General features: G+C 38.7%; 1 protein-coding gene across 7 annotated transcripts in view; it reads left to right on the top strand.

The window, feature by feature from the left end:
- Positions 1 to 21711, top strand: part of KLF12 (Kruppel like factor 12) — a 518537-nt gene that overhangs the window by 390435 nt on the left and 106391 nt on the right. For all 7 annotated transcript variants that reach the window (XM_027589983.2, XM_027589986.2, XM_027589987.2 and 4 more), the window contains one exon: positions 16581 to 16716. In XM_027589983.2, the coding sequence (XP_027445784.1) occupies positions 16581 to 16716 (136 nt within the window). The remainder of the gene's footprint in view (positions 1 to 16580; positions 16717 to 21711) is intronic.

Here is a 21711-nt window from a genome sequence, read left to right on the forward strand (position 1 = left end):
AAATAAATCGACCAGTTCTCCTGTCCTTACCAGATAGCAAGCTGTTTTGATTTAAAAGCTGATAATGGTACAATCAGATTTTGGTGTTTGCAGTGCATTTTAAAAACATATATTTCATCTAATGAGCCTTAAGTAGAAGGAAAATGCTGCTTTTATTTGCACTATGCGGTGAATGTCTCTTTGTGAGAAAGAATAAATGACATATTTCCCATGGTGGGCCTATTTGTTGCAGCCATAAAACAAAGATTTGGTTTCCTTCCACACATCTCTAATCTTAAAGGTATATTAAGCAAACCCAAGCACAAATCTGAAACAGCTCTGTCTGAATTGTTTCAAATCTTCTGTGTTTAGAAGGGATTGTCAATTTTGTGATTGCATTTTTGTCTCTTCGTGCTAAATCCAAGGTCTCTTCGTGCTAAATCCTAATCATCTCTGGTGTGGCCTTTGTCAGGAGTGGATGTTTTAAATCAGTCCTCTATAAACACAGAGCCTTTTAAAACAGAGGAACCCTTCTAGAGACCTAGGTTGTAAATCCCCGGAGTACATGAATTAGACTCTAGAGGAAGTCATATGTTATAATGAAGGTAGAGTAGGTGGCATTTGAGGTCGAAAGTTAAAGAAGCATAAGATTTTGCTACTCAGAATAGGTAGAAGTGTTCCAGACCAGGAAAAGAGTGAACAATGAGGGCTGAGGATGGAGGGTACATAAAGAATGAGGAAAAGTGTGGTTTTCACTGAATTGTGGGCTGTAATGCACTCACACGCACATTCACTGCATAGAGTATAAAACACATACTGCTTGCATGATATATACTATGAATTACTTACAGGAGAGGATCTGAGATCCTTTCCCTGAAAAAGAAAGCCTTTTAACTCTTAGTTTAGATATACTTCTTACATTCTTTGTGAATATGATTTTCCAGCTGTGCATAGAGAGAAACTAGTGAATAAGATCTGCAAAGGAAAAATAGCCAAGAGGAATATTTCTCAGTTTTTTATTTTTATAATTTGGTTCCGCTGGAATGTTGTCTCATTAGATGTTTTTATGTTTTCCCAGCAGCCACAAAAATTGTGTAGCATTTCTCTTTCTGTAGTTTTCCTTAATATAAGAAAATAGATCTACTGATTTTGTATTACCAGTCTACAAATGCTCGATACCCTCTATCTGCCATCCCCCTGCCCAAATTAGGAAACTCCCTTTAGTAGGTAGGCTAAGACGAAGAAGTGGCAGCTAAAAAAGAAGGTGTCAAAATTATTATTAAAATAAGACTTCGAAAAATCACAGCAAGGTCTTTTGGGATTAGAGTAAATAGGCTTACGCAGCTCTTTAGTCCTTGGAGATAATACTTTATTACAGCACAATAATTGCTTTTGAAATAATGACCATTAGCAATGAAAGAAAGGTTAAATTATGGTCAATCTATTTGAAGTGGGCAACAAAGAAAGTATGTAATAAATCTTATACAGATATTTATTAAAAATCATTTAAATAATTAACCTTTATCGAATGCCTATATGTTCTTTGTGCTTTACATACATCATCTTTAAGTCTTAACAATAACTGACGTGGGTATTACGGCCTTTTACGGAGAAGGAAACTGTTAGGGAGAAAGCAACTGAGACTCATGTTACTTCCTCCACTCCTTATAAGGGCACAGCTTCTTAGTGATAGAGCCTTTAATAAAATCAAAATTTCTTAATACTCTAAAGCTATTTGCCATACTTAGACTTGATGCTTAAAGGGGTGTGCCTTAGTTATGTAGAAAATTTGTCAGTATTAATCCAATTCCAGATTTCTTCAAATTAGATATATTGTATTTTTAAATCATTTTATTTTTTGTCAAGGTTTAAAATTTGTTATATATGAAATTTATATATATATATCTGTCTATCTGTAAATTGCATGAAGTAATTCCATGTTGCTAAATATCGGCTTTATGGTACCGTATTATGTATTTCGATTTCTCCAGCATCTTGCAACATTAAAAACAGCCTCGAGCTGTAGGTTAACATTTCTAGGTGTAGGGAAATTTTGTCATAGTGTGGTTCACTGAGTTTCAGGGATCGACATCTATGTCATTTTTAGACATATCTGGTCTCTGCCTGGAGCTCTCTTGAGCCAAGAATTGGTTTGACAGACCTATACAACACAGACATGCCTGTTCTATCTTCCCTCATTTGGGTAGTGGTTATTTTCTGAAGAACACAAGTGGAAAATACAGCCAGCATTTATTATCACTGTTATAATTATATTTATTTTTCTTAGATTAATGAGTTCAATAAAATTCTGAGCACTAGCCAATAGCTAATAATCATTATAACATTACAGTTTTAGAATTATCCTAGCTTATATAGCAGATGTTCCAAAATGCCTTCTTTAAAATTGGAAAATAAATTCCATAAAATGTGTGTTCGGTTACAGAGAATAGCTTCGTAGTAAGATCTGACATTTTCCAGTTTTCGTTTCTCTTCAGAGTCTCAAATAGTACCTTTTCTGTGTTTTTGTAGTTCTCGTGTTCTTAGGTTTATCAAAGAGTAAAATACTGTGTATGCTGTCTAAAATGATTGGCATCGTGATACGGGATAGCAGATATTTTCCAACATGTTCTCAAAGTCATGGTTATAATGGAATCGAATCAATTTATTTATCATCCTACAAATGAGCACTAGCTGGTGAGGCACTGCTTGCTTAATGGCATTGTTGTGCCCATTGGTACAATCCACAGTAATCAAGGTAGTATAACTTCCAGTTACGTGTTTTATTATCTCATTATCCACCTTGCAAGTAAAATAACTGCTAACAGTGCCCTTTCTTTCCTTCCTTGGCCACTTGTGATCATTTTTTTATAGTAATCATCATCACAGGCCCCTCCTCCTGAAAAATAAACCCCCTTTCAACTGTAACTTAAATCAGTTTTGACTGTATAGTTTTGCATACCTGATAGAAACGGAAGATTACAGCTTTTTCAGTTTATAAGTCTAAATGAGCCATTGAATGGTTTATAGCTATTTTTCAGTGTTGGGCTCTGTATTTCTAATTATGATAAACATCGATAGTAAAATTATCCTTACAGCAAGCACAAGCCATCACAGACTCATATTCTACTTGATAAGATTACTCATCCCATATCTTATTCCAGAGGAGATGTAAGGAACACATCAGTCATATTATTACTATTTAGCCAGTGGGTGGCTTGTTTAGAGAGATCTTGCATTTTTGTAAGGTACGAGCTGCCGTGGCCATCTGTTATCTGGGCATGTTAGAGGATGCTCAAAGAATAGCTTGGTACTGTACCTTATTTATGCGTGGATATATAAATACACACATGAACATGCACAGAGACATGTATTCGTATATATTCACATTTTAAAAATGATACTACCTAGAGACTGCCGTACTTTATAAACTAAATGAAATTAGTTGACTTATTATAAACTTCTTCCCTATGTTATACCATTTAAATGGGGAAAATTTTTCATATTTAATATTTAAACAAATAGGATGATTATAGCACCCGTTTGTTTTCTTTCTGCTTTCTTTTTCTTTTATCAAAACAAAAAAAAAAAAACAAAAAAACCCAAAAAACCTTGAACGCCAGTACTGGTACTGAACAGTACTAAGAACATTTGAAATATTTTTATTTAAAAAAATTTAAGCCTCATTTTCTTACCCTTTGCCTTAATTACCCAGTGTTTTCCTTTTTTATTTACTTATCCATTTGATTCAGTGCACATTTATGATTCAGCCATCATCTGTACAATGCACAGATGATGCCCAGAAGAAGCTCATAGTTGAGTGAATGGAGGAGGCAAAGCAACTTTTATGAGAAGCGTTCTATAACACAAATAAGTGTAGACCCACAGAGGTAGGTCACAAAGGAAAGAGCACAAAGCTCATTGTTTGGGAGGGGGTGGTGATGATTTCAGGAAAAGGATGTTTCTCACAGGAAACTGTTTACTTGCATTATCCACATAGATAGGAGGAAAGGCAATTATTTTAAAAAGGTGCGAAATCCTAGAAATATGAAAGAACACAGTGCATTCTGGTGGAGTTCTTGTGTGCCAAATCTGTATTAAGTGAATGCTACAGGGAGACAGAGAAAGCTTGTAAGTTGGTGGGTTATCATAGGAAGCAGGCGAGAATTCCTAAAGGCCGGTGCAGAGGCTGTAGGAATGGAAATCTGATGGACAGAACTTGTTGCCCAAATGGACGTCAAGGACAAAGGAGAAAATAAATAGAGATGGTTCCCAAGTTCTTGTTTTGGCAACTGCCACATGTTGAGAAAGTCTATTGGAAGAATGTATGACTTAAAAGACAGTACTGAGAATTTTACCCAGAAAACAGTGTAAAGTGGAAAAATTGACAAAAACATAGAAGAAAAGATGTGAGACATGAATTGACGTGTTCCAAAATTTATCTGAAAGGACAGCTATAAAATAGGAGTAGATAGAATGTGTTATTCAGAGAAGCAATATTCAGAGAAATGTCTGAGAATTTTGGAAAATTAGGGAAGCCATGAATCTTAGAATATAGATGAATCAGTAAAAATAAACCCACATCTAGACACACAGCAGTGAAATTGTCAGGCATGAGTCATAAAGAAAAATCTCAACAGCTATCTACAAGAGAATTAAAGAAGAGCAAAGACTGTCAACAATAAGAAATGCCAGAAAGCAAAAGAGTAGTCCTTTCAGAGGACAGAATGAGGGATGTTAGAATTCTGTTCTCAGCTAAATTCAATCAACAGTAAGATAAAATTTATTTCAGGTATATACTGTCTAAGAGCTTACCACCCACACAAAGTTTCTGAACGATCTAAAGAATATGCTTTGAAAAAAAAAAAACCCAAATGGAAAGGTGAGCTTAGAACTGGTTTTAAAAGTATAGGTAGGGGCATGTGGGTGGCTCAGGTGGTTGAACAGCTGACTCTTGATTTCAGCTCAGGTCGTGATGTCAGGGTCCTGGGATCCAGCCCTGCATCAGGCTCCACACTCACTGGGGAGTCTGCTTGAGGATTCTCTCTCTCCCTCTCCATCTGCCCCTCCCCCCACTTGTGCTTGCTTGTTCACATGCGCACACGGCTCTCTCCTTCTCTCAAATCTTTAAAAAAAGTGTAGATAAATACCTGCAAAAGGAAATAAATTTTAACTCTTGGTGGTGAAACATGAATCAAAATTCTGAACTATAATGAAAAAGAACATGGGGAAGGTGGGAATGTTCCTTGGGTGGTTATCACATGCTAGCTAAGTCCTCCTTGTATTTGAGAGGAGAATAGATACACAGAATGACTTTAGACTTTAGAAAAATTTTAAATGAAAGAATGTAAATAAATCTCTAATGTTAAGCGAAAATAAACTGTAGAATATGATCTTACATACCGTTTTTAAAAGAGCAAAACTGTATTCATTGTTCATTGATACATATGTAGTTAAAGCATAAAAACTTAAATGCACCAGGATACTATGGAAGAAGGAAACAGTAGTAAAATAAAACAAAATAAAAAACAGCTTTTTTGGTAATATTTTACTTTTTTTAATGACCTGAAAGAAATACTGCAAATGTTAAGGTTTTTTTTTAAATCTTTTGGGAGAATAAATAGATGTCAAATTCCATATATGTGGGAGATTTTTTTTTAAATAAAAATGACATGAAAGAAAAGCTATAAATAATTTACCTCAATTTATAAGCAAGTTTATGAGAAAGAAAATACCGAATCATGTGTTGAATGGCTGTTCATATTTTATCTTTCACATCAAGCATTGTTGGGTGTGAGAGACAGTGGAAAGAAAACATTTTCAGGATTTGGGTGGTTGAAACAGAAAAGGGAATATAAATGCTGAAGAGTTAATTTGACCCCTGACATCTCATTTAATTGATAGTATAAATGTGGTAGACACCAAGGAAGATCTTTCTCATTAGCATGTGAACTTGCATGGATTATAACAAACCATCCTGGCCTCTCAGATCCCTGCTTCGCCTCAGGGACAGCTCAGACTTAGTGCTGAGGAGGTGACTTGGCAGCTTTGGTTAAGGAAATGAGCATAAATGATGTTCAGAATGCATATTATTAGAGAGTTATAAATTTTAGAAGTATTCCAAACATAAATGTTACCGGTTTTTTACCAATTTAAAAAAATCTATTTTTCTTTATTACCATGTTCATAGAAAACAATATCAAACTTTGTGTTTAACACCTAAATATACTGACCTCAAGCATCACCTAATCTACCAGACATTTGCCTTAGGAAAACCCAAGACCTCACTCTCCATGATAGCCCTTACCTTCAGAAACTGTCTCTTCTCACAGAACCTAGGTGGGCTTTCATAGAGAAGTTTGTTGTAAACCCAGTTTAAAGTTAAGAAAGCCAAAAAGACTAGTGTGTGCTTCCTATGCCCTCTCTCAATATAGCATATAATATATAGTGTTCTTGAAATACTCGTGCCGCCTGGCCTATCTCTAGGCAGAATTACAGCTTTGGCCTCCTTCTTCCAGAGTAATTTCTGCAGACTTCACCACCTGCCTGTAAGGGTTCCTTACCTAACCTATGTCCGAGGCTTGCATCTCTGAGCTCAGGAAGGAGTCTGAGCAAAGGAGCCCCCATGTCACAGATGTACCTGAAGCCAAAGGAAGTATGATTCCATTTCCAGGTGTAGGGCTCTCACCAGCATTCTCAGAGACTAGGTAATTTATCATCTCAAGGGGAAGGGTATCAAAGTATCAAAATAATGTCTCTTTAAAAACAAGCCAGAAAACAGAGAATGCATGCTTCTTAGGAATTGAGGGAAACGAACAGAATTATCATTTCTTACAAAAGCATCCCAAACATAGACTTGGTATGGAAAACACCTTGAATCCAATTTTACAAAGCAAATTTCTCTCTTTGGAGTTTGCATAAAATTAGGACATGAACCGGCACATCCTTCAACCTGGGTTGAAACAGAGGAAAAAATGTAGCAATACTTGCTTTTTGGCCCAAAGATGTGTACAGGTCATTTTTGAATACTTACTTGCTCCAGTTAGGATGACGCAAAGCAATACATTGGAAAGAGAAGAGTCAGCACCTACTTTTGCCCTCATAAAGAAAATTTACCTTCCATGATTTTACCACAGTAGACACTGGCATTCACAGGTATAACATCTAAGATTTTTGTGTTTCTCAAGATTCCCTCAGAAGTCTGGTATGTAGTACAAGTATTTTGCTTAGTTACAAGATGAGAGTCTGAGCCTCCAAACTACAGGATCCATCTCAGTGTTGCTTCATGCCCTCTGCTTGAGCCCCACACAGTAACACTTGCGAGTTGTTTGTGGGCCAGGGTGTGTGGGGGGGTGTGTGTCAATTACCCATCAAATGAGAAAGAAAACTTTCATAAACTTTTTTTAATGTGATGTGAGGATGTGCACAAGAAATATATACCTCCAGATGGAAATGTGTTATAGGGTGTGAGGACAAGTGTGCATGTTCCTGCAGCCAAGACAGAGAAAATCTTAAGAAGAGGCTGGAAGTGGCCATGAAAAGAGATAATGAGAGGCCTTGAAAGCTATAAAGAGATTCAGTGGCATGTGTACGTAATTCACAAATGTGGGCGCCTGGGTGGCTCACATGGTTAAGCGTCTGCCTTCAGCTCAGGTCATGATACCAGGGTTCTGGGATCGAGTCCCACATCGGGCTCCCTGCTCAGCCAGGAGCCTGCTTCTCCCTCTGCCTCTCTCTCTCTCTCTCTCTCTGTCTCTCATGAATAAATAAATAAAATCTTAAAAAAAAGCATAATTCACAAATGTGAGGACTTTTTTATGGTCTTAGAACATATCTTCAAGAATTCCAAGGGTCTACTGCATATCTCTAAGAGGACAGATGAAATCACTTTTACGTATTATGACTTTTAATTTAACTGGTTTAAGTATATTCTAAAATGAGGCATGGAGAGCAAATTATTTGAAGAGGGAGGAGGGCAACAGCAACATTTATTCTAAATGGCCCCCAGTAGTTCTTCAGGCCAACTTTTTTGTTTGCCGAGTGCCACCGCACCTAAGATAAGGATCATGATTCAGTGGTCCTTTAAAATTATTATAGCAGATGTCAATCTATGTCTTGAAAGATTCCATTTTATCCAGTCTAGGAACCAGAAAACACAGTGCAAAAAAAGACCAAGTGAAATAAGAAAAGTGAATTAAAAGGCCATGGATTAATGTCTAAAATCATCTCTCTGCATTACACATGAAAATGAGTTTGGTGATTTCATTATTTACCATATGCACTCACCACAAAATCACTTTATTATTAAGTATTTAAAATGATCTCTGCTTAAAGTGGATTCACTTTTGAATAAATCAATTGGGGCTGGTTGGCTTGGGTTTTGAGCAGTTGTAATGAATTGACAAAATGGAAAGGAACAGGAAATAGTGGTGTAGTCATATCTCAGAGGGTTCCTAGAGTTCAAGGCTCTTAGCTGACTCTGGAGAGTTGTATAAGGTTACCAAGCAGAGTGTAAAAGCCCACTTATTAATGGAAAATTTTATGAACTCTTTAATCACAAAGACCTTTTGTGCTCTAAGACATGCTTCCAGTGAACACAATATAAGCCAGAATGTGATTTTTAAAATAAATTGTGATCTAGGCGCTTTCATCATTATATTGCAGAATCGTTTGCCAACTGAGAACCACTGTGACCATTTCAAACAGAGACCTGCATTTATTACCATCATCTTCATCATCCAATACTGTATTATACTGTGTACGAGAGTATAATTGCTATGGCTCTCCTCTCAAGGAGTAGACAGAATCATAAGGTATATAAAGTAAATATATGCTTAAGTATAACTCAAAATGGAAAGTGCACGGTGCCATAAAAATACATAAATACAAAATATGGGTATTTTTTGAAAATAAAAGTTTGTGTTTCATTAGAAAATGAAAGGAAGCTTCATGAAGCAAAGTATCGTTCTTTAGGAAATGTAGATTCTCGTTGACGAAAGTGGGCGTGGAAGGGACTAGCCCGATACAGCTGGCTTAAGGAAGTAGCCTTGAGGGTAAGACTTATCAGAGTTCCAAATGAAAAATGAATCCTGGAATAATTGGAAGAGGGCTGTTGAACCTTATTTGTTAGATGGTGGGAAAAACTCAAGGTTTTTAAATAAGGAATCTTTTGAGGAAAGCCCTGCATCCATTCAGTTACTGGAGAAATGCTCTGTGAGACAAATGTATGTAGCCAGTGCCTTGAGAAAGTTCATTGAGAAGTAGTATGAAAGGGGGAAAGAAGGAGTTCCAGAAAAATTGTGGGGTTAAAGCAATAGCAATTCATTGGTGATTTGTACTCAGCTAAGGGGTACAAATGAAATGAATGAGAGTTTTGAATCTGGGTGACCAGGGAAATGATGGGTAAAATCCAGACTCTAGAGAAGAGTAACACTTGGTCTGAAATGACTTTGGAACATTCAGGTGGACCAGGATGCCAGAAATAGGAGACTTGGAGTTTAGGGGAGGGATCGGAGCTGGGAACACAAATTTGGTATTCATTTCCTCTGAGATAGTCACTGAGACTGTAGGAATTGTTGGGACTGTGTGGAATTAATGACAAGCTCACCACTGAAAAAGAGGCAGAAGAGGCTAAGTAGTGGAAGCTTAAGGGGAAAAGGAAATTTTAGATGTGTGCAGAAAGAGGAGATGAAAAGAAAGGTCAAAGCAAGGGAGGGAGGGAAGGATGTAGGGGAAGGAGAGAGGGAGGGTGGTGGGGGGAGAGGGGTGAGGGAGGGACCGACTGACCCAAGAAAATTAGTGTACCGTAGAGTCAGTAAATGCTTTCTCTAAAGGGCCGCCAGAGATACAACAAATGAGCGTGGCTGAATAAAACTTTATTTGCAAAAACAGTGACAAGGCCCACAGACTGTAAGGTGCCCATCCGGAAACCAAGGGAGGAGAGAATTTTACGAGGCTGGACGTGAAAATGAAGAGAGATAATCAGCAGTCTCGAAAGCTGTGGAGAGGTCCAGTAGCATTATAACTGCGACGCGGTACTTGCACTAGAGAATTATAAGAACATTATGAGGTTATTTTTTAATATAATGGGAGCAGAAGCCATTACACTGTCAAGTGTGCAGATCGGAATTGGGAAAAAAATGAATAAATTGCCTATTAGATCTACACAGTACCAACATCCCAGGATTTACATAATTGATTACATTTTTAAATCTGCATTTGGGATTCTGTAGACAATCAGAGTTGCCACAGTATAAAGCATACAGTTTCATTAGCAGTAGCAAAAGTAAAGAAAGTAAGAAACAGATTTTAGTTGAAACTTCAGGAGGCAACATGGGACCTAATCTTGGAGTTCAACCTACTCTGAGTTAAACTTTGTTTACTAATGAGTTTTTCTCTCATCACAGATCTCGATAGGCTAGAAAAATCAGGCATCTATTTGAACAATTGATGTTCTGAAAGCAAAGGAGGTCAGGATATCATTTGTACGACTGTATTACAGAGAACATACCTCGCAGGTCTTCAGGTGATAATGCCCTGAGTTTTAACTGATGGCTGTATGCGCAGCCAGCATGAGGTGGCCAAGGAGAAAACAGGCTAGTGAGATGTTCAGAGAATGTTAATGTCACTGATGTTTCTCATGCATGCACCTCTAGCTGGATCCCCCGCTGGGCTTCAGGCTCAGGAGCTGGGCTGATTCTTCTCACATGGCTTTCCTTCCCACTCTGAGCAAAACTCAGAATCTTTACGTGTACCGCGCACACCTTCCTCTGTCTGGCCTCATCCCTTTTGCTGTCCCCATGTTCAGCTCCAGCAGTGGAACAGCCTCCTTGTGGGTCCTTAGGCACCTAACAGCCTTTACCATGTTGGAGTTACTATCCCTGCTGTTTGCTCTGCCTGGAATGCACCCAAATGCACCCACCTCTCCAGTCCCCCACCCCACCGCACCCCCAGCCTCTTCAGGTCCTCGCTCAGCTATCATTTTCTCCGTGACGCCTTCCTGGCCACCTCTCCAGAACTGTCCACCGTCCTCTCAGCAGCCCCCAGCAGCCCCCCCCACGTCCCCACTTTATTCTTCTCCGTGGCACTTCTCATTATCTGACTGAGTATATGTTTTCCTTGTTTATTTTTTATTGTCTTTCTCCCCCCAGGGTGAAAGCATGAATTTTTATCTGCCTTGTTCACGGCTCTCTCCACAGCACCCAGAAGAGTGCTTGATTCCTCATAGGTGTCCAATAAATATCTGTTGGCTGAATATATAAATGAGTGTTTGGATCAAGGGGAGTAGCGGTTTTATATATTATCCAATATATATTCTGCCTCGGTGATGGTATTTTTAGTTTAGGTACATTTAAAACGAAAACTGCCTCATTTGAACAGCCCAGGAGATGGGAAGTGATTTAGCGGTGGTGTCAGATAAGGGATGGTCGGATCGGCACCGAATTTACTGCCGGGGTGCAACCGAATGGTGATGCGCTCCTCAGCACCGGCGGGGTGATAAGCGCTTTGAGTGGCTTGTCGCATTCACTCCTCAAAACTGCCATGGCAAGGAAGAGACAGAGGAGGAGAGGTGGGAGATCTATTGCCCAAGGTCAGACGGCTGCCGGTGACAGCACAGGACCAGACTTCCCACCCATGTCTCTGAAGCCAAAGCTCCATCTTTATCTTCAAGAAACATGGCAGCTGTGGTTTTTAGAGCAATTCCTGCCTAGAAGGTGCTGGAAGAGGACTCTTCCACGCTATAATGCTGTGCGTGTTCCCCCTGCACATTCTCCCCACCCCCCAGCACTGTATACTCCTTTTCGCTCTCCCCACTACTCCCCATTCTCGCACTGCTCTTGCTGGAAGAAAAGCAACAGCTCTCCTGGAAGCCAGTGTTTCTTTAACTGGGACGTGCTTCAGCCTTGGTAGGGTGGACAGTGAGGGCATCTGCAGGTAGCAGGCAGCCCATCAGGCTGAGGGGAAAAGAAAGGCTGGCAGCACGCAGCCTCTGCCCACCAGCTGCCTCGTGCCCTTCAAACCACAGACGCCCCTCTCCCCTCCCCCCCCAATGAGCCACGGTGAAAGGGACTGCACAAACCCTTCTGTGAGCCCTTCTGGTTAGGACATGGTAGTCTTAAAGTCTCTGTTACGTTGTTTGCTTTTACTATGGTGACCTATGAAAGGACTTCCTGTCCTTGAAGAATAGCTGAATGGGCCAGTTTATTTCTATGTAACATCGAGCCTTTAATCTCTTGACAGCACCCAGGCTGAGGTGGGAGAGGTGCGAATGGACATGGGTGCCGCTGTGTCTTGTGTCAGTTTGCTGTTAGTGTGAGGCAGAGTAAAGTAAAGTTTAAATGCCTTGTGAGTTGAAGAGAGGCAAACATACGAAATCTGGCTTTGAGTGAAAGATCCACCCATATGAGCCTCCTATCCACTACAAGCTTGAGAAAAGGGATAGAAAAGCTTCGTTCACCCGAGCAGTAATACCAGTGTTGGCCCCTTCCAGGAGAAGCCTGCCTGAGGCGGTCAAGGATCAAAGAAAGGTGCCTCTAAAGCGAAAATAACTGTAAATACATTGTGAGTATTTTGGTTGGAGAAGTAAATAATACAGGATATGATATGTGACTTTTTCCCTATTTGTATTAATGGCCCGCTTAAATTTATGCTGCTTAAGGTCGGGTTGCCTCTTGGGAGGAGAATAGAATGGAGTGTGATAGGCTGACTGTAATTGTAGCAGTTTTCCACATCATTGCCCAAAATCTCTGAAAGGATCTGGGAGAGTGCACTGATTTTGTATTGCCGCAGAACAAATCATCCCCAAATCTGGTAGAGCGATATGGTAACTGTTTTATTTGCTTACAGTTCTGTGAGTCAAAAATTGGGGATGGGTTTAGCCAGGGAGTTCTCATGCTAGTCTCACTGTGGTCACTCACAGGGCTGCAATCATCTGGTGGCTGGAAGGTGACTGGTCATTCTAAAATGAGTCACTTACCTCAGTTGGGGTTGGCTGCCAGCAGAGCAGCATGTATTTTAGGCTTTCTTGGGTTCCTTCACTCGGTGGCGAGGTTCTAAAAACAGTAACTGATTGAGGGGAAACCCAATATGCAAGTGCTTTTCAAGCTTTTGCTTTGTGTCATGTTTGCTGGTGGTCCACTGGCCACGTCATCATCTAGCCAGGTCCGGAGTTGTCCTGGGACGCAGCCACATGAGGGCATGGATGGATAGCTGGAGACATGATTCATTGTAGGGAACTTTGCAGGAACAGTTTATTGTAGGTACATATTTGAAAATTAGAGTAAATGTGTTCAACTGCAGCTGTTAGGGTTCTGCAGTTACCTTCAGCAGGGATTTTGTCACACGGAATGAAACTCACAGAGTACCATCCCCCCTGCCCCAGATACCCAAAGCTATCTCATCCCTTTCCCCTTTCTCATTCAAAAGGAACAATATCTCAAATGTAAATTCTTTTCAGATGCTTATATGTGATTTGCTGCTCTCTTACTTTCGCGAAGTAGATGATGTTTTTAGTTCTATTTTCTCTGAATGGGCGCCCCCAGAGAATCAGTGCTTCTGAAATGACTGAGGAACTCAAAGACTAATGGAGGTTAACTAGAGTAGATGTTCCTATCCCACATTTAATAAAAATAGAGTAGAATTATGCAAGTATGTAGATAAGCTAATCATCTGACCTAATCAGCAATGCAGATTTTAAAAAGCCTCTCTAATTACTTCCTCAGCTTGGCTGAAGGTATGGGTAAAAAGAGTTTCCCAGCATGATGGTAGCAGATGTATTTCATAATATTTATTGAAAATATTGGAAAGAAATCCTCAATTATGATGTTCCTGAAAAGTACATCAAAAAAGATATCCTATTTAACATATTTTAAACTTTCATTAAGATATAAACATAACATAATTTAGATGATCAACTCTCCCACCAGTTATTTGGAATCAGGATTACAATTAGACTTTAGCTCTCAGAGCCAGGTTGCTTATTGGTTAACTGCCTGTGTCTTCCCTGAGTTCTGTTACTTATCCCTGAAAGCTCCAGTTCTCTTGGACAAAATGGGACCGCTAAGACAGTCTCTGTTCTTTAGCTGTTTGTTAATGTAGTGTCTTGGCAAAGGAGTCCTAGTGCATGATGTTTCAACAACTTTAAATGTTAAGTTGCTGACATTTACAGGCATGTGTAACACCACACAATATGTGATTTGGAAGCCTAGATAGATCTGATACTCATTTTTTTGGCAGGATTTGAGTAGTCATGAATGACTGTCACACAAATCATTCTACAATAGGGTTGCCCAAAAAGAAGCTATCTATGAATTCCTGGCTGAAATGCCTATATCAGCCCTGTGTGTTGTGCTACTTGAGTGATAGGTGTTCCTCTTTACCTTCCATTCTGTGAGCTGCTCAGCATCTTTCCAGCACATTCTGTTTAATAGAAGTTGGCCTGAGTGAGTTGCTCTTTCCTGCAGTCAAAATAAATCTTAAATGATTGGGTGCTTCCAGTGTCTTTAGAGTGACTGCATGCTTAAGTAGCTCTCTGTTATCAGATGCTTGTGGACCTGGTTACTTTCCTCTACAAAGTGTTTCTCCAACATCCGTCTTCTAGGGAATCTTCTTTAGAGATGGGATGGAAAATAGTGTTTTGTGTCAGACAAGGACAACATTCAAAAAAACTCTTAATGAGTGTCACTGCATGATTCCTGGCATTTGAGAAAGTGAATGCTGCATTTTGGAGAAGTTGTGAGTGCTGAGTCATACGACAATGACTTGTTTTATTTGAGGACAGGGCCAGAAAATATAGATAATCCAATATATAGTCTAATTTATTGGCTGGTGGCTTTGAAACTACAACGTAGTTATACAACTGAAAGTCATAAGATGTGACACTTTTGTATGCCCAGACTCTTAAATCTCTACATCACAGTTTCTCAACTTGGGTGCTTTTGGCATTTCAGACTGGATAATTCTCTGTCTTGGGGGACTGATTATCCTGTGTATTGTAGGATATCTAGCACCATCTTTGACTCGTGCCCACTAGATGCCAGGAGCATCCCCTTCCCCTGGAGTCATGACAAATCAGACTGTGACAAGCCAGACGTTGCCAAATGTCTCTTGGGGGAAGGCGGGCAATTTTTTCCTTGGTTGAGGACCACTGCTTTAGATTATTTGAATTATTTCCTCTTTCAACTAACATTTACGAAGCACTTCCTTTGTTAAAAATACATTTTGGTATGTTTATATTTACAGGCAGTATGTATGTCAAATACACTAAGGCAGTAGGTTCAACAGATACAAGTTCCTTCCTAACCAAGTTTAGCTAGAAATATGTTAGAACTCTCGAGGTTTTTCTGTTCATATTATAAGTATTAGGTAGAATCACGAGAAATTGTCTTTTTGTGGGTAAAAAAAAAAAATGGTGAAATATCAACATTTCCCAGTGTCTCTACCTAATGTACAATTTACAGTAACAGAAAAATGATTTGAGGAAAAAAAAAAAGAAATTATAAACGTACCTAGGTGTCATTGTAACCATGATTTTAAGCGCATTTTGCTTTCCTTTATAAGGAGTGGTGGTTTTAGAAATCTCTCATAGGCAGGTTTGAAGAGCAACAGTCTGGCTGCAGCTGGCTGGGGCTGAAGTCATATATTTTAATAATGCGATTGCATAGCTTGTGCAGGACTTTTAATTTAGAAGGTGTGCTTATTTTGTGCTTGAGGTGAGGTCTGATGGAAATCCTAGACAGTGATGCGGTGGATGCTAAAACTGTTCATAGAGAGGAGGAATGGAAATTAGATCTAAATTTTAAAAATATGCATTCACATATTAAATGTTGATGGTAATCCTTTCATTGGGAAAGATCCGATGGTCTCGGTCAACAGGGGTCACAGATCATCAGGCTATTTCTTGCTTTGTTGGCAAGTTCACGGTGGGAGGAGAATCGTATCTGGAAATGCCTTTCTGAAAAATGAAATCGGAATGGAGATGAATGAACACTTTCTAGCACATAAAACATATATTTAAAATGCTGCTACTTCTGTCATTTTCGTGTGCTAAGATCTCCACTTAGAACCGTAATGAACTGTGAGACTGTATCCACTGAAGTATGAAAAATACCTAAAACTTCATGCTAGTCTTGGAAACCTTGTTCTTCCTTAAGCTTATTAAGAGAGCTGTAGGCAGATAAAATCTCCTCTCCCTTGGCTCTCCACCTTCCAGGGAATGTGCTAATGAGCAGTGAAACGGCCAGAACTCTGGCAGCAGAAACAAGAAGGAAGAGCCAGTGGGTTGCACGGTAACTCACAAGCTACCTCATCAGTTTCTGACCACTCAGGAATTGGTAAGGTTGTGGATTTTATAGTTTCTATTCTGTAATCCTCCCCTGAAATTGTTGAGAGCTGATGGAGGTTCTGTAAATCAAATGAACAAGGGGAAAAAGTCAGTAAATGCTCAGTACATAAAATGCACCACTTTCACAAATTCCTGGGATTTCTAGAGAAGTCCATGTGCGCGATAGGCACAGAAGAGAGATGCCGTGCTTGATGTTGGTCCAGGACAAGGTTAACTTTCTGCACACTAATTTTAATTCATTATATATGCCTTTTTTTCCCAGCACAAATGGACCCCCGAGGCCTATCTCCCAGACAAAGTAAAAGTGACAGTGACGATGATGACCTGCCAAATGTGACCTTAGATAGCGTTAATGAGACTGGATCTACGGCCCTTTCCATAGCCAGAGCAGTACAAGAGTAAGTACCATGTTCTCAGGATGAACTAAGACTCGCCAAGGTGTTCAGTGGGTAATGGAAGCAGCAGTACCTCCTGTTCCCAGGACTTGTCCTTCTAGCTCGGAACGGGCTCACGCGTCAGCATCCTTCCATCCAGGCTTACGTTCTTTGGGGGCAGATTAGGGGAAAGCATGAAGTATTTTACATAGTTGAAAATCTATGCTTTTATTAGAATTGAGGCTTCTGTGCATCTCTCCTAATACCTCCTACCTCTTCTTAACTCTGAAAAAAATATATTGTTCTTTTTCAATGTCACCATCCAGTTATTATCAACATTGTTATTATTCATATGCAACAGTCAAGAGAAATAAAATAAGGCAAGTATTATGATCTTGTTTTGATAGGAAAGTACAGAAGAGCTTTTTTGAAATTTTAAAATTTGGAAGACGATGTTTCACCGCTTTGAAAAATCAGAATCATGTGTAATTTTTAAAGAGATCTTTTCTCTTTCCTTTTATCCAGACCATAGAGTTAGATTTCATCCTTGTTAATCGAAGATAGTTGCTTTTCCATCATTGTCGATTTTGTATCTAGAATTGAACCTATGGCTAGTCTTTGTATATTTTTTCTCTGGAATAGTTTTTAATAACATAATCTTATGTAAGAGTAGGAGTTAAATAGCCACTGCTGTTGCTGACACATGAGTTAGCAGTTCACTCAAAATGATCTTAGTCACTTCCCATATTTTAATTCCTTTTCCCAAATATTGACTAAGTACTGACTCTGCTCTGAGCACTAGTCTTTGAAATCTTTAAACAACACACACACACGTTAGTATGGCATTTTAGAATTTAAAGCATATGTGTGTATGTAAAATGAATAATACATTTCTATGTTCGATAGGTAATACATGTATAATATTTATATGATATGTGTTTGTGCACAAATACAAATATATATGGTATATTAGGGGAAACAGGATCTAAAAAGAAATTTGGAGTCAAAAACATTTGAATTCAAATTTACGTTTAAGCTCTTAGTGGTTGTGTGATTTTTGGCAAGTTATTTAACCACTCTGAGATTTTAAGAAAATCAGAATACTTACCTTATAGCCCTGTTATGGATGTAACATAGTTATAAGATATAAAAATCAAGTCACAGAGTTTTGGCACATAGAGGCTTCACTTAAGTATAGAATTAGTATTATAATTATAGTAATAGTGTATACTATATGACAACTAGGAAATTAAAATGTGGCAAATATTGTTATTCTAATTGTACAAATGAAGACACTCAGAATCAGAGAAGTTAAATGACTCCTGCAAAGTCATATACTAAGTAGTAGCAAGACGAAGTTTTAGACTTCTGACTCCCAAAACAGATCTTTTCCTAAGAGTACCTGTCATGTTTGTTTCCAATAATATTCTTTCACTTCAACACCTATAAAAAGGATTTTTTCACTCCTTTGTTCAAATAACTGGTTATAGTCACTTAGTTTCTCCAAAGCAAATGTTCATTTGAGCCAAGAGAGGCATTGAATCAAAGGGGTTGCTGAAATCATGTTTAAAATGGTGTCATGCTGAGTCACCTCATCTCTAATTCAGTGATCAGCACAGTTAATATGGTTTTGTGTGACCTAAATCTTAAGATCCATCTTTAAAATTAGACTAAATGATGACAAATTTCAATTCTAAGAGGAATAGTAGGTTTCAGAGACATTTTAGTCATATTGTTTTCCTGTATCATTATAATACATGCATAGTGTGTGTGTGTGTGTGTGTGTGTGTGTGTGTGTACACAGGTGGGTGTGTTTCTTTTAATTCAAACTTTAAAGTTGGGAACTATAATTACAAAAATCTAAATTATGTTTACTTTATTTGGGACTTAGATAGCAAATAATGATATTAACTTTTTAAATATAACTATTTTTTTCTTTTAATATTATGTGCTTATAATATATAGTGTATTTTAATGTGAAACGTTTAATAGCAGCCTCAAGAACTAGAGCCTCATTTTCAGCCTAACCTCTCTGGCTTGCTTTGTGAAAACATTTTCAAGTCACAGTATCTTGTATAACTGCATATGCCTGCCTTTTACAAAAGTTGCCTGTGTATCTAGGGAAATGCCAGATTCATTATTCATGTAAGTGTTTTCATTAAACGATTAGTAAAGAATACTGAGCCGTCACCTGGGAAGCCCAAGAACGCCAGGACCCATCAATAGTTAATTAAGTCTCATTCAAGACGCAGTGTGTGTATGTAAACACCAGCGAGTGAGAAGATAGTGTTAGATGAAGCAAAGAGAATGCTCTGCAGAGACCTCTTAAATATGGGTGTATTTCAAAACTTACAGTAATACACTGAGGAAAATTTTATTCTGGGACAAATAAATATATAATCCTTGTTAGACACTTAAAAAAAAATTCTGTACTTAGGTTTACCCCAACTTACCCTTAGGTTTAAACCTAAGTACAGATTTTTTTTTAAGTGTCTAACAAGGATTATATATTTATTAAGTGTATACAGTTGTCTAACAAGTGTCTAACAAGGATTATATTTAAGTGTATACAGTTGTCAGCACGTTTCTGCGCCTCTCTTAGTTTCTCCTTGATTCTTTAATACATATTGCTGTTGGTGATTTTCTGTTTTCTCTTTTCCTGTTTGCCTTTGGATCTTGATGCCTTCTATTAACTCAAAAGCTGTCAGACAATCAAAAATTCCAGTGTACTATGATCAATAAAATAATGCATTGAATAATAAAAGTGTAAAACATCAGCTTGGCACATACAAGATGAGAGGATTTCAGAAGATACCTGTTGACCTCTCCCCTGTACTTGCAAAACTCTCTTGAGAGAGTCAGATTGAGAAGTATGTCTATGGGTAGAGAGGCAATGACATCACAGGTTTATGTTTATTAGACGTAGCATACTTTAAAAGCCTTGGGCAACCAGTACACATTTGACTTTCCAATCAAAGGCAAAAGGAGTCATGGTTTAGGAAGGGTTCAAAGGCTGGCCTCTTAATTCATTGGCCACCAGTGAAGTGTCGATCAAAGAGAAGAGGAAGATGGGGTGCCTGGGTGGCTCAGTTGGTTAAGTGACTGCCTTCAGCTCAGGTCATGATCCCGTAGTCCCAGGATCGAGTCCTGCATCAGGCTCCTGGCTCAGCGGGGAGTCTGCTTCTCCCTCTGACCCTCTCCCCTCTCATGCTTTCTGTCTCTCTCAAATAAGTAAATAAAATCTTTAAAAAAAAAAAAAGAGGAAGATGAAGAAGGAGGATATTCGGGAAGATTGACACTAGAAATGGATGAAACTACCTTGTCCTTAACTTGTCTCTACAAGATGCTAACCTGAAGTGTAGATACTCTTCTTTGTCTTCTTTCCCATTCAGGTTCATAGTCTTGTCAATAATCATTATAGTTTGAGTTTTTAATTAGGTAACTTACTTTATTGACATTGGCATATCTACATAGCATAAACCTTAATATACTAATACTTTTTTTTTCTAAATGCCTGTTATGCATGTTACTTTTTTTTTTTTTAAGATTTATTTATTGGGGGGGGAAGAAGGAGAGGGCAAGGGCTGAGCAGGGAGCCTGCCATTAGGGCTGGATCTCAGCACCCTGAGATCATGACCTGAAACGAAATCAAGAGTTGGGCGCTTAACTGACTGTGTCACCCAGGCAATGCCCTCGCATTTTACTTGTTTTTAAAATGAACTTTTAATTTTTTAGTTTAAGAAATGTTTCCTTTGATTTGAAATGCAGTTGTTAGCCAAAATTCCATCCTCCCCCCCCCAGATATCAGATATTCCTGTCTTTAAATAAAAAAGAACATCGCTTGGTACTAGAGCAACAACCTGAGGTCACTTTGATGTGTATAGATTTATATAGTGAGGTCCCTGAACTGTGCTTGAATTAATCATTTCAACCATTTTCATTAATTCGCTTGATTATCGTTTATCAGCTCAGGATCAGTGAATTCAAATATAATGGAAAAAGCCACAGAGAGGCCCACACACATGCTCTGCCCTTTTCTTGTTTTAATTGTGCAGATACTATCCAAGTCAGAAACCATGTGTTCAGTAATTCTGACAAAGCCAACTTCCAGCAATTCATAGAACATCTGTTTTGTTTTGGTCTGGGTTTTTTTCCCCCCAGTGGTAAAATAGGGTCATTACCCTTAACAACTTGACAAACATAATTATGAAATAAGTGTTTGGGAAAAGAGAAGTACAGGCGCATGATTAGAGCAAATTATTGTAATTAACTCTCACTCCAGGCAAAACAATGATATTTTTTTTTAATAGGTACAGTTTGGCTGTGTTACCCAGACCCTCCTTTTTAATTCTTTTTCTCTAATTCCAAACATTCATACTTCTCATTTGTTAACGGGAGTAGAATAATCAACTTCATATGAACTAAAGTGTAAGTGAATGAGAATATCTCCGGAGAGAAATTTCAATGTAACCAGGAACAAACCTTAAACTAAAAGAATAAGGATCTAGACACAGGCGTCCCCTGTTTTCCTAAATTCCCATTATGCCACTTTGTTTTTATGAAAGACCTCTGTTAGCACCTATTTTTGCTAGCTGAAAGAGAGCCAAAGAGGATTTTCATCTTTACAAAAAGAGGTGAACAGCAAAAATAGTGTTCAGTATTTTTTGCAGTAAGCCCTTCGAGAGGCAGCACATACTTTAAGCAGGGAGAGCGGCCCGCCAGGTTCCCTCCCCGGGAACCACACCCAGCATCTCAGCACCAAGCTACCAGAGCTTTGAGCTGTGTCTGTGAGCAGCCTTGCTTTATCTCAATTTCTTGTGTGCTTCCATTAGCAAGATGTGTCCTACGGCATCACAAAGGCCTCGGAGGTTATTTTGGGGGTCTGGGAATGGTCAAAAACTTTTCCATGTAAGTTAATGGTCATTGCGTCTTTGCTCTATGCCATTTTGGCTTATGAAAGGTTTCATAGGAACGTTCTACTTTTGGATAGTGGTGGAAACCTGTATAATACTTTCAGTA

Source organism: Zalophus californianus, chromosome 3 (assembly GCF_009762305.2).
Source record: "Zalophus californianus isolate mZalCal1 chromosome 3, mZalCal1.pri.v2, whole genome shotgun sequence".
NCBI classification, from domain to species: domain Eukaryota; kingdom Metazoa; phylum Chordata; class Mammalia; order Carnivora; family Otariidae; genus Zalophus; species Zalophus californianus.